Source organism: Chenopodium quinoa, unplaced genomic scaffold (assembly GCF_001683475.1).
Source record: "Chenopodium quinoa cultivar QQ74 unplaced genomic scaffold, ASM168347v1, whole genome shotgun sequence".
Classification (NCBI taxonomy): domain Eukaryota; kingdom Viridiplantae; phylum Streptophyta; class Magnoliopsida; order Caryophyllales; family Amaranthaceae; genus Chenopodium; species Chenopodium quinoa.
The window spans coordinates 3685202-3699835 of record NW_018744092.1 but is presented as its reverse complement, the minus strand read 5'-3'; the positions used below and the strand labels follow the sequence as shown (position 1 = coordinate 3699835).

General features: G+C 36.7%; 1 protein-coding gene across 1 annotated transcript; it reads left to right on the top strand.

Annotated features, from left to right (window-relative positions):
* The first annotated feature begins 3780 nt into the window (after window positions 1-3780).
* Window positions 3781-5620, top strand: LOC110691904 (1-aminocyclopropane-1-carboxylate oxidase 4-like). The gene is given in 5 exon segments (XM_021868881.1): window positions 3781-4038; window positions 4301-4360; window positions 4363-4529; window positions 4631-4964; window positions 5102-5620. Coding segments are annotated over 5 exon segments (849 nt in total). The 5' UTR covers window positions 3781-3933; the 3' UTR covers window positions 5285-5620.
* Window positions 5621-14634: the final 9014 nt, after the last annotated feature.

Below are 14634 nucleotides of genomic sequence, written 5' to 3'. Positions count from 1 at the left end.
TGCTTTAAATCTAGCAACAAAGTTGCAAAAAGAATGCTTAGTTAACTATTAAATAAAGCAACAGAGAAACAGGAAAGGAAGTAAAATATGTAGTGAATCTATAAGTGCACCAACAGCTGAATTTTACACTAGTTTTGCCCTTATTCTGTCTCATTATTATTTTATAAAATTAATTAACTATAAGTCCCACCTACGAAAACCTTTTATATATATATATATTGATTTTTATGTCTTATCTCGTCAAAAAATTTATGTTGGTAATCTATGTTGCACAGATACCGACACGGACACGGACACGGACACGATACGGACACGGGAAAACGGCAATCCTGAAATAGGGGACACGGGTACGGCGTATATCAAGGCATATAATATATCAAAAAAACGAGAATTTGACAACCTATTCAATAAAACACTAAATAATTAGCCTCAAAACACACAATTTTGTTTAAACAAGTAAATAAACAAAGTGTACGAACATAATCTCATACATATCAAGAAACCATAAAACCATATACATGTCTTGATAATAGTTTTACAAATCATAAATAAGATAAACATAAGTACTAATAGTTTCATTCTTGACCATCACCAAGTACATCATCAAAAATCATATTTTCCATCTCGGGTTCATCAAGTGAGAGCTCGGCCATCTCGGGTTCATATTTTCCAAAAGTTACATTTCCATTTATAATTTCCTCCACCACCCGATGTTTTATCACCCTTAACCACAAACTTCCGCAAGGGTAGGGGTCTTTCATAGACTCAGATGAATTACTACTACCACTGACATTGCATGAAGCAGAGGAACTAGAAGACATTCCTGAGAATTTCAACAAGACAACAATACAATTTCAGCAAGACAACAATACAATTTCAGTTTTTCATGCTTATATCAAATGCATTAAAGTTTAATTAAACAAGTCCAACAAGTCCAGCAACTAGCCAACTATACAGTATACATCAAAGTATCAAAAATCAAATTTTCAGTTCTTCATTTTCATTACAGTATACAGGATGTATACATGAAGGATCAATTATGCACGCTTGTTCCTGATTCTAATCAAGTTAAAGTTAAATTAATTGAATGTATACATGAAGGAGCAATTGAATTTCAGAAAATTAATTGAATGTATACATGAAGGAGCAATTGAATTTCAGAAAATTAATTGAATGTATACATGAAGGAGCAATCGAAAATTAGAAAATTAATTGAATTTAAAAAAAAAAAAAACAAAGTAGAGAACCTCAGAACCATACCTGGTGGCTGACGCGCGACGGACGACAGGCGACAGACGACAGTGAGCTGGAGACTGGTGGCCTGGTGGGCGGTGGCTGAGGACGAACAACGGTGAGAGAAGGCTAGCAGCCTAGCACGAGCAGCAGGTGACAAGCCTAAACAGCAACGAACGGTGACTCGGTGAGAGACGCAGCTAGCAGATCAGAGACAGACGTTTGAATGTGACAGCGGTGGTGAGACCGACGGCCGGCGGTGACGACTGACGGGCGACGACGACGAGCTACAAAGTACTTAGGGTATGAGTTAGTGAGAGAATGAGAGGATTGAGAGTTTGAGACTTGGGAAGTTGGGAGAGGCAGAGCATGAGTCAGTGAGGGTATTGTATTTCGCGTGTCCAATACAAAACGGGCCGTGTCTTGGGGTGACACGGTCCGTGTCCAAGTATCAAAATTTAAAAAAAAAAAACGGACACGATTTTCTGCGTGTCGGACACGTGTCGCCCCTTGTCCCACCCGTGTCCGTGTCCGACACGCGTGTCGACTCGGACTCTCCTGTCAGGTGGCGTGTCTGTGCATCACAGTTGGTAATACGAGATATATATCTTACTCGTACATATTTTGAAAATATTTACGCATATATAGCACAAGTAATTATGTCAATCTAGATCTATTTATATTCACATTAATGTGGAATAATATTAATAATAATATCTAATGTGAAAAGGTATCCATAAGAATACCAATGATGAATCGCCGGATATATTAGGTTAGGCTAGGAATCAATATATCCACACTCTTATATTTACTTTCGGCAAAACCACTTAATTATTTAAACGTATTATCAGAATTGCACGTGCATGGACATTTATCATGAGTTTTTAAGGATTCGTTTGGTAATCTTACAACTTCATAATCATATCAGTTGACGTAACGCGCATTTTGTACGACCTTGTCACCTACCAAGTATTATGTGATCTTCTAGGCTTCTACCTATAATGCTAGCTAGTACCATCAAATAACGAAAATATCTAATACTCTCTCCGTATTTAAATAAATAAAACGTTTTGATCGATTTTTATGGAGTTTTAGAAAGATTAGTTGAATTTATTAATATAATCAAATAGCGGGGTATAAATTGAGGAGAGAGAAGAGAATAAGGGGTTTTGCGGGGACTGGGGACCATTAGTTAATAGAATGTTTTTAAAAAATAGAGGGAATATTATTAAAATGTAGAGAGAAGTTACTAAAAAATGAAACGTTTTATTTATTTAAACACAGTCGAAAAAGAAAAACGTTTTATTTATTTAAACACCGATAGAGTATTATGGGATCTTTTAGCGTTTATCATCGAATAACAGAGGTAAGAAAGATCAACAAACAACCAAAAAAATACACTGACTATTGTAACGTTATGTCCGAATAGGCAAATATTGATACTTTTGTATGTGTAAAATGTTTCAAAATTAATTTGAAAGTTAAGGGTGCATTCTACTCACTTAATTTTTCAGTTATGCATGTAAAACTAATTTCAGTTGAACAAAAATAATTTGAATTCAGTAAAAATAATTTCGATTAAGCAAAAATAAGGTGAAGAAAAGAAGGACTTCTACTTTGTATATCTTATCTAAACTTATTTTTCTTGACTTATAGTATATCCTATACTATATCTTAACATATTATTGCTAATATAAGTAAAAATAAGGTGAATAAAACAAAGTAAGGTTCAGTTCACCACACCTTACTTTTTATGTATTTCAGGTTTGATAGGCTCATAGAAATTCAAATAATATAAATAAGGATTAATAAGTTCAATTAAATTTGAATAATGTAGATTAAATGCTAGTAAGTTCAAATAAGATAGAATAATGGCCGATAAGATTTAATCTTGAAATACCACGTATTTATCCAACAATCTAGGAGAAAATGCGGCGGGAATTATCTAGGCAATATTAACTAAACTTTGAGCTATCAAGTCACAATTAGGTCAAGCCTCAATATAATTAAAGTCTCTTGTAAGAAAATTGTTCCCTTTGTTTCACTTTCAATTTTTTTCCGTAGATTATAAATGCACACATTCAAATGTTAGTATTTTTTATTATGTATCATAAAAAAAAATTAGTGTTTTCTTTTTTAAAAAAAAATTTCACATTAAGACGACTTGACTGTATTTTCATTAAATTTATTTAGAGTATTAAATTTAATAATAATAATAAAAAAAAAAAAACGGTGGAATCCGCCACTAGTATTATGGTTACTCTAATTCCAAACCCGAAAATACTAGGTAATTTCTTAGTTCTAACTCAAATATTAGATAAATGGCATTTATGCTTCTTCTTCTCTTTTGGTCAAGAATCTAGACCCACAGTTAAGCCATCACTAATGAAACATGTAGTAAGACTATTTTACAAGTGAAACCATGTGGTAGACTGGTAGGTCCCAAACATTCTTTGAATACAGGGTCCCACTTGTATGTTTTTTTTTTTTTTTTTTTTTTATTAAATAAATTTCATTAAATATCAACCAAATACAAATTTTTTTGTTTACTTTTCTTAATCCTATTTTCCCACCCTCTATAAATAGGACAGACCAAAGCTCATTTATCACAATTCAAAGAGCAAAGCAAGAAAGAAAGAATATTCTATAAAGAGAAAAACTCAGCTTATACTTAGAAAAAGAAGAGTGAAGTTATAAGAAATGGAGAATTTCCCAGTTATCAATTTGGGGAATCTTTATGGTGAGGAGAGACAAGCTACCATGGCAAAGATTCATGATGCTTGTGAAAACTGGGGTTTTTTCGAGGTAATTTATAAACGTTTTTTTTATTATTCTCTTTTGCTTTTTTTGGCGGTTATAAACATATCTTTATAGATTTACTCAGTGGCACGACTACACGAGCGAGTCCGTGCAAGTCGTGCCACTAGAGGAAAGACTCCTTTAATTGACTAAACGTGTTGACGATAATCTTATTTTCTATTCATTATGATTTTTTTCATATAAGCATGCAAACATTATTTTTTTTGGCTAATTAATTTGTTGTTGATGAATATTATTGTTGATATAGTTGGTGAATCATGGAATTTCACATGATCTTTTGGACACTGTTGAGAGGATCAGCAAAGATCACACTACAAGAAATGTATGGAACAGAGGTTTAAAGAGCTAGTTGCTAGCAAAGGCCTAGAGAATGTATCTACTGAGATTAAGGACATGGATTGGGAAAGCACCTTCTATCTGCGCCATCTTCCTACTTCTAACATCACCGAAATCCCTGATCTCGACGATGAATACAGGTGAGACTCGACACAAAGAAACCATTACTGCAATTAATAGTCACATATACTATTATCTCGTGTTTGGAAATAACTGTTGGTCAATTGTCATGAACATACAGGAAGGTTATGAAGGAATTTGCTCTGAAGTTGGAAAAACTAGCGGAAGATCTTTTGGACTTGCTTTGTGAGAACCTAGGCCTTGAAAAAGGTTACCTTAAGAAGGTATTCTATGGAAATAGTGCACCAAACTATGGGACCAAGGTGAGCAACTACCCACCATGCCCTAAACCCGACTTGATCAATGGACTCCGAGCCCACACCGATGCTGGTGGCATCATCCTCCTCTTCCAGGATGACAAAGTTAGCGGCCTACAACTCCTTAAAGACGACAAATGGATCGACGTTCCACCTATGCGTCACTCCATTGTTATCAACCTTGGTGACCAACTTGAGGTAAGTCACCACCAAATTGTACTTATACACTTTAGTAACAACTAGTCTTGAGTGAGACGCGTAACAAGTCACCCCTTAAATACAGGTACAAATTTTTTTAGTACTAAGACCTTACAATATTATGTTACTTTATGTAGGTGATCACTAATGGGAGATACAAGAGTGTGCTGCATCGAGTCGTAGCCCAAACAGACGGGACTAGAATGTCGATTGCTTCGTTCTACAACCCTGCAAGTGATGCAGTGATCTACCCTGCACCGTCGTTGGTGGAGAAGGATGCAGAGGAGCAAAAACCGATGTTTCGGCAAAAAATGAGCTAACCGGGCCTTGGAGGGGTGTCTGAGAACCTCGAATTTGGGCCTTGAATGGACCTGCAAAATGAACCCCGAGCCCCGGGGGTTGAACCCGGGGCGGAGCCTCCGACGCCCAAGTTAGTTGCCAAACAATGCATATTTTGAGAGGAGTTTAGGGGAGAGAGTGGAGGAGTATGGTCATCTTAGATGATAAGAGTGACCTCTTTTTACCTTATGCCCTTTGAGGGGTATTTATATGAGTACATAAGTGGGTTTATGAGCCCTAAAATTACATATGTGGGCCGTTGAAGGCCATATTGATGTATTTGACTTATTTGGGGCCTTTTATACCTTTTTTATGCCCTTTGGGCTTATATGGGTAGAGTTACCCAAGACTAAAATGGGTATGACCATTTTAGTACCCAAACAATTAGCCCCCGAGACCCAATTCTATTTGAAAAAATGAGTTGGGTTTTGTTTCAATTTCCCAAATAATTCGTTCATAGAAATTGAGTCGAAGGACTTTATTTGTTCAGGTTTATGCAAGGCAACACTCTTGATCCGAGGATTGTAAGAGTTATTACTCTTGATCCGAGGACTGAAAGAGTTCATCCGAGGCAACACACTCTTGATCCAAGGATTGAAAGAGTTAATTACTCTTGATCCGAGGACTGAAAGAGTTCATCTGAGGCAACACTCTTGATCCAAGCATTGAAAGAGTTCATCCGGGGCAACACTCTTGATCCAAGGATTGAAAGAGTTAATTACTCTTGATCCGAGGACTGAAAGAGTTTATCTGAGGCAACACTCTTGATCCAAGGATTGAAAGAGCTAATTACTCTTGATCCGAGGAATGAAAGAGTTCATCCGAGGCAACACTCTTGATCCAAGGTTTGATCCGAGGACTGAAAGAGTTCATCCGAGGCAACACTCTTGATCCAAGGATTGAAAGAGTTAATTACTCTTGATCCGAGGACTGAAAGAGTTTATCTGAGGCAACACTCTTGATCCGAGGATTATAAGAGTTAATTACTCTTGATCCAAGGATAGAAAGAGTTTATTACTCTTGATCCGAGGATAGAAAGAGTTTACCCTTAATCCGAGGATAAAAAGAGTTTATTACTCTTGATCCGAGAACAGAAAGAGTTTACTCTTGATCCGAAGATAGAAAGAGTTTTACTCTTAATCCGAGGATAAAAAGAGTTTATTACTCTTGATCCGGGGATAGAAAGAGTTTACTCTTGATCCGAGGATAGAAAGAGTTTATTACTCTTGACCCGAGGACAGAAAGAGTTTACTCTTGATCCGAGGATAAAAAGAGTTTATTACTCTTGATCCGAGAACAGAAAGAGTTTATCCGAGGCAACACTCTTGATCCAAGGTTTGATCCGAGGACTGAAAGAGTTAATCCGAGGCAACACTCTTGATCCAAGGTTTGATCCGAGGACTGAAAGAGTTCATCCGAGGCAACACACTCTTGATCCAAGGATTGAAAGAGTTAATTACTCTTGATCCGAGGACTGAAAGAGTTCATACGAGGCAACACTCTTGATCCGAGGATTGTAAGAGTTTATTCTGAGGCAACACTCTTGATCCGAGGATTGTAAGAGTTAATTACTCTTGATCCAAGGATAGAAAGAGTTTATTACTCTTGATCCGAGGATAGAAAGAGTTTACCCTTAATCCGAGGATAGAAAGAGTTTATTACTCTTGATCCGGGGATAGAAAGAGTTTACTCTTGATCCGAGGATAGAAAGAGTTTATTACTCTTGACCCGAGGACAGAAAGAGTTTACTCTTGATCCGAGGATAAAAAGAGTTTATTACTCTTGATCCGAGAACAGAAAGAGTTTACTCTTGATCCGAAGATAGAAAGAGTTTTACTCTTAATCCGAGGATAAAAAGAGTTTATTACTCTTGATCCGGGGATAGAAAGAGTTTTTTTTTTTTTTTTTTTTTTAATCATCATCATCGTGAGGAAGATTGATGATTAATTTTATCATCGTCATCGTGAGGATAGTTGATGATATTTTTTTTTTTTGAGGAAAATATTGACTCGAAAAATTAAGAGCCATTTTTCTTTGCTGAAGCAATTTGATAGATGGGCTTTGATGAAAGTGGGCCCGAAGCCATTTACTTGATAAAAGTAGTAGCCGCAGGTAAGAAAGCTTCTGGCCATCTACCCTGACAAAGGTAGTTTTTTTTTATGGCTTATAGCTCTTTGAAAATGGTCAAAAGGTAAATTTTTCTTCTGACTTGTTATCATCAGATTTGATGTAGGTTGAGGTCGGGTACAATTTGAGCCAATTGCACTTGACTGCCGAAGCTAATTGCTTTGGTTGCTCTAGCATTAGCTCGTATGAGCTTCGGCTTGGATGAACCTTCTTCGGTTCAGACAAACCATCTTCGGCAGCACCCTCGGCTCATATGGTTGTGAGCTTCGGCTGGGAGCTCGAATCTCGGCGAAGGTAAACCTCGGTTGGGCTCGGCTTCGGCTATGGCTAGCCTCGGCCAGGAGATAAGAGGTGAGCTTCGGCTCGGCAATGGTTACCGACCTTAACTTGGGAGCGGTAAACTGTACCACCCTTGGTTTCTGCTGAATCACCTTCGACTCGCCCAGAACGCCTTCGGCTTGGGCTGAAACTCCTTCGGTCTCGGCTGAAAAGCCTTAGGCTTGGCTGAAACACCGGTCTCGGCTCGGCTGGCTTGCCCAGAACACCTTCGGCTTGGGCTGAAACACCTTCGGATAGCCTCGGCTCGATGAGCTTCGGATTCCTTTTGCTTATCCGAGCTATTTGCTTCGGATTTTTAGATTGGTGATAGTTTGAGCTTTTTTAAGCTTCAACAATGGTAGACAACCTCGGATCTTCTTCGGCTGCTACTTTAGATGTGATGTGAAGAGATTTGGCTCACTTCACAATACTAGCCTTGACCCCCATTGACCTCGGCATGTGTTGCCTAGGATGAAATGGTGAGTCGTTCTAGTGGTGGAGTTGTGAGCCTTGAAGCTTGTGATGAAGACAATGGCAATTTCCTTCGGTAAGCATTGAATTTACATAAACTTGATTGATTTTTTATGTATGTTTCATGCCACCTGCTGCCTCTTCAACTTGGTGGTGTGAATGAAAGGCTTGCTTTTGTGAGCTTTCCATTAGAGCCACGTAGATCTAGCTTTTATTCTTCTTCAAGAATAATTAAGGTTTGACCATATTCATGGAATATTTCCCAATTTTTTTGTAAAGGCACGAAGTACCTTGTTAGTAGTGGTTAGATTGGCGACAAATCAAAATGTTTATCTATCATCTCCACCATTTGCAAGAATGATTACCCCTTTTGACAGGAGTAATAATTTTGGGTTAAATTTGCTAGAAATTTTGACCCTTTTTCGTGATAGAACACAGTAGCCATGAATTAGTGGATTTTCATGGGTAGTAGTACTCGTCTCCCCACAGACGGCGCCAAATTGTTTCGGCAAAAAATGAGCTAACCGGGCCTTGGAGGGGTGTCTGAGAACCTCGAATTTGGGCCTTGAATGGACCTGCAAAATGAACCCCGAGCCCCGGGGGTTGAACCCGGGGCGGAGCCTCCGACGCCCAAGTTAGTTGCCAAACAATGCATATTTTGAGAGGAGTTTAGGGGAGAGAGTGGAGGAGTATGGTCATCTTAGATGATAAGAGTGACCTCTTTTTACCTTATGCCCTTTGAGGGGTATTTATATGAGTACATAAGTGGGTTTATGAGCCCTAAAATTACATATGTGGGCCGTTGAAGGCCATATTGATGTATTTGACTTATTTGGGGCCTTTTATACCTTTTTTATGCCCTTTGGGCTTATATGGGTAGAGTTACCCAAGACTAAAATGGGTATGACCATTTTAGTACCCAAACAACCGATATACCCGAAATTTGTTTTTGATGACTACATGAAGCTGTATGCAGGGCTTAAATTCCAGCCTAAGGAGCCAAGGTTTGAAACTATGAAGCAATTGGAAAATGGTGTCAACTTGGAGTTGGGTCCTGTTGCAGCTGCTTATTAGAAACCCAATATAATCAACATATATTTTTTATATTTGTTGCTAAATGCTAATAATGTAAAAGTTGTGTTTAAGTTTAATTATGTTTTTTCTCCAGTAAAAATGCTTTAGACTAAATATTTAAGGGAAAAAAAAATCTGATTAATTATGAGTAATGGACCAAATTCATTATTTCTATAAGAGGCATCTTGATCTTGTCCTGTATTCTCTAACAACTTGGCTAACAACCTCTTCTGATATAAACAAAAGAAACCTATATGCAACGGGTTATGGGTGTATTTCTATACAACAGACTTAGCCATCTCAAATCGCATAAAAGTCACCCGCTATAGAATTGGTTTTTGTTGTGATAAATCGCGTTGTATGCTTACACCCTGATAAGTACAAGTCTTCGTGATTACAGAATTACCTCAGAATCCAGGAATGAGACGGGTAAACTACTAAACTTAAATATAAACCAACGAGCAGTAGAAATCGGACAAGATATTATTTTGAAAAAAAGTTTGTGAATTGGGCATGACATAATTTTATATTGTACACTATATCTGATTGTTCTGCAAAGCCTTTCAGAACTAATTAATCTTCAGTCTGACATCTGACAAATGTTTTACATTCTTAAATCAAATCCCATGTAAATCTAATTTCATCTTCTCAGGCTTATCTGCTATTTTGTCCATTTTTTAGCTAAAAACCAAATCCTACTAAATTAATAGATTATGTAATACTAAGTACTGTAAGGACTCAGAGGCTCAGAGCCCACATTTTTGGCGTAGTGGGAGAGGGTTTTATACTTTTACAGTTTTTATTTACTCTACGAAGTACTATATGCATTGTTCTTTTAGGTTAGCCAGGCTAGCCGCTATCGAGAGCCTACTTGGGGTGAGCAAACACGGGTATCCATTTGAAATTTCAATTTCCGGATTTAGTTGTAAGTTTGTAACCAACCCTAGTAAAATACGTAGTTGGAATTGGAACTTTATATGTTGAGCTAGCATGATACCCGACGTTTATTATTTGGTGTAGTGATCATCTGCTATCCAAATCCTATTGGACTCCAACTAATACGAATTTTAGAAGGATCAAGTCTCAAATTGAGGAGGAGCCGAGGAGGGGATAGAAGGCTAGAAGCTAGTACTTATTAGATGTTCAATATAAGACCATTTTGATCAATTTATTGGTGCGTGTTATTAATTACTTGACCACATGCTTGATGCTTCACAAGTTTGGGCCTTTGGGAAATTTCGGGCTTATTAACTTGGAGCTCTACCATAAGTCCATAACAGAACTAGTACTTGGTTTGGTTCTAGTTCTACTGTTCTAGGTATCCAATATTTGACTCTATTAACTACTTTAGACCTGTAGTTACAGTAATAATGTGTACCAAAATGGTTAATTTTAAGCAAGTTTTGGTTTGTACTCTGAATTTTGTAAATTTGCTCACACGGCGTCTCTCTCTTTCAAGGCTTGATAATGTAGATCATAAACTCTCTAGAGTGTGTTGCACATCATGCTCTCGATCCATGTTACTCATTACACTAACATGTTCTTTTTCATTACACATGGAAGCCACTATTCTATGTAAAATGAACATGTTTGTCCATTATGCCTACATGTTAATTTTGACATAACTATAGTGATGAATTGTTAAAAAAACACGCCAATGTTACTTATGCTCCCAAAGGTAGGATCTAAGGTTAGGGCTACTATAGGAATTAAAAAGGTAAAATGTAACACGATGTAGGATCTAATATCATCTATAATATCAATGACTCTACATTCTTCGTATGTCCTCTCAATTCTCATAAGGCCAAAATCGAGTACAAAAGCACTTCTTTGGACATCGATATAACTTAATTTATAGCTTCTTATGACTCTTAAGAGCTAAAAGAGAAGAAAAGACAAAAAAAAAAAAAAAAACATACTAAAGTTTCAAGTTATCAAAAAACAATGCTTAAAGAAGACATTGTAGACGACAATATGATGATATAGTCTAGAATTAGATTTCAAACATTAGCTTAATGCAAGAATAATGAGATACATGTAGGCCATTTTATGTTGGGTATATGGAGCTACAAATAATCATTAATAATATGAAGATGCTTGATAAGTTTTTCCTTGTGATCATGAAATCTAAGGTGAGTGAGGTCCCTAGCTTAGTAAAGAACTTTATCAAGTAAAGTGAAGCTCTAGAATTATCGAACATGGAATAGCATAGTGCAAGTTGTATCAATTGATGATCAACTTTGTTCACATGTAGAAGTATACTATTTGTCATATTTGTTTCAATGTAATGATGTTTTAAAATATTAACTTTTTATAATTTTTAATTATGCATAATTATATAATGTTATTCAAAAATGTGAACCGAAATCTGTGAAAAAGTCAAATGAGACAACTACTAATCCACGATGGTGACTAGCTTATAAGATTTTTGGGCTACTCCTTGCGAGTGCCAAATTCCATTAAAGATCGGTGACAATACGCAAGAATAGTATACACCTCGATCGAAAAGCAGCAGACAAAAACAAACGCACAAAAGATGATCATAATTTTGCATGCATGAATGCAAGGAAATAAGTTGAAGATATACAACATGCATGTAAATGACAAACATGATGATAAGGGCAAAAAATAGATGCACTCAACGACGCCACTACCTAGATGTAGGGAAATTATGTTCGTTAAGTGGAGCAACAATTCACCATCATTATAATCAAAGATTAATATTGTAAAGGGTGAAGATTGAGCTCAATACTCAAGAGTCATAGACTTATAGAGTACTCTAAATGTTTCGTGTATATAATCGACGTTCGTACTGCTTTTTATAGTTGAACTTTAACCGTTAATTTTTTATTCTCAAACTTTATCAAAAGGTAATCTTATGTAACTAATTTAAAATTCGAATATATTAATATATGTATAAATTTCAATATACTACGTATATTAATATTTTTTTCGTTCTATATCATTTACACAAGAAAAATATGTAATATTGTCCACACAATTATTTGTATGCGGCCTGCTATACTGTGTGACAGGGGTTACTCGACTTACTCGATCGGGGGTTACTTGAGTTACTCGATAATCCATGATCGAACCCCTCGAGTAATCCATGATCGAACCCCTCGAGTAACTTCTGACCGAGTAACCCCTCAAGTAACCCCTGATTAAGTAATCCCTGACTAAACCCTCAATTAACCCATGACCGAACTCCTTAAGTAACCCCTGACTGAATTACTCGAGTAACCCTTGACTAAACTCCTTAAATAACTCCTAACCGAGTAACCCATGATCGAGTAACTTGAGTAACCCATGACCGAGTAACCCCTAAATGAGTAACTCAAGTAACTCTTGACCGAGTTACTCGAGTATCCCCTGACTGAGCAACCCCTCAAGTAACTCTTAACTGAGTGAACCCCTCGAGTAACCCCTGTTCCAACCCCTCAAGTAACCCATGACCGAGTAACTCGAGTAACTCCTGACCGAATAACTCGGGTAACCCCTGCCACACTATGTGGCCTGCTGCACCAAAAAGTTGTTGTATTCTCCATGCCTTTAAGTATAAGACACATACTCACTTTAAGGGCATATATATAGGCATATATTTTATCAGATTATGAAGTAATCTTATTGAAAAGAATCACGAAAGAACATGTTTGTCGTAAAATTAACTTTATAGTCCCTAGGTCTAATTCATATTGAATTGATTTTCATATACAAGTATATACTTGAGGATGACACATGAAAAGGGAGGAAAACTAGCTTAGATTTGATGGAAAATCAGGGGTAGTTTATGTTGTAAATTCTTGGATCTAACCGTCTAACTAGAAACATTTGGTCAAACTTTTTGATTCAAAACTTATTAAATTAGCAATAAATAGAGAGAAAAAGTAATCGCAATAACAAATAATAATGCCTAATTTAATGTATGGAGGATTGGAGATATAGTCTCATGTTCAAAAGTATGAAAACTTATATACTACCTCTGTTTTTTTTTTATGTGCAACTTTTGTCATTTTAGTCCGTTTATAATTATGTGTAAATTTCTATTTTCTTTCTGTTTTTAGTAAACAAAAACCCTAAAAATTACAAAGTTACCCTTACTTAAAAATTCAAATTTTCTTAATGTTACCCTTATTTTATTTTAAACACAATAACTTTTTTGTCTAATCTAAAATAATTAATCTAATTTTACCCACCCATTTACTCATCTCTCTACCCACCAGCCACCACCCATTCACCCTCTTCACCTTCACCCTCTTCATCTCTTTCACCTTCACCCTCTTCATCTCTTTCACCCTCCTCCCTCAAGAGTCACGACCACCGCCCCTCCCACCACCATTCTCTCTCCTCCTTCACAACCACCTTCCATCCCACCCATCGGCTTTCTGGTTTTTTTTTTTTTCGATTTTCTGATTTTCGATTTCCTGGTCCTCGTTCTTCTTCTTCATTCAGTAACTGGTAGATCTCACTCTTTCCCTCTCTTCTTTTTTTTTGTACGGTGTTTAATTTATCCGATCTTAATTTAGATCGGAATTTTTGTGTTCTGTTTTTCCAAAATTTGGTTTCTTCGATCGATTTTGAGGTTTGTTTTTGTTTTTGTTATTCAATTTTGATTTTGATTTTGTTTTCACCACAATCTGAAAACTTTGGATTAACATTCTGTTTCTTGCTTTGATTTTTGAAATTTTTAATTTTGTTTTTTTTTAATTCGAGTTATTATTTTGAGGTTAACTTTGGATTGAATTGAGTGTTGTTTTGATGGATCTGTGTGTATAGTTGAGAGTGTTTGGGTGGTCTGGGTTAGAGGTGAATTTGGGTGGTGGGGTGTTCTGGGTTAGAGGGGTGAGTGATCTGGGTTGGAGGTGGTTAGGGGTGGTGGTGGAGGGAAATGATAGATTTCTGGGTTTTTTGGTTAGGGAGGGGCTGCCTGAAAAATGAGGGAAAGACGTGAGGGTGGTGGTGGTTTCGGGGGGTTGGTTGTGGTGGTTTCGTGGGGGTGGTAGTGGTGGTGGTGAAGGCGGCGGTGGTGGTGGCTGGGCATGGTGGTGGCAGTGGGTGGTTTGATCAATTAACCAAACATTTTCTCTCCACCTTAATTACATACTCCTATAATATATTAATCACCATTATACTTTCCTAAACTTTACCCTTCAATCTTTTACTTCGTGAACCGTAATATGCCCCAAAGTTGCACATAAAAAAAAACGAAGGTAGTATATGTTTGATTACAGCTATTGTATTAAATATTAAAAATTGAACTTCAATTAAGTATATAATAAAAATGAATCTAACAAGATCTCACATGACTATATATATATATATATATATATTTTAAAAAATA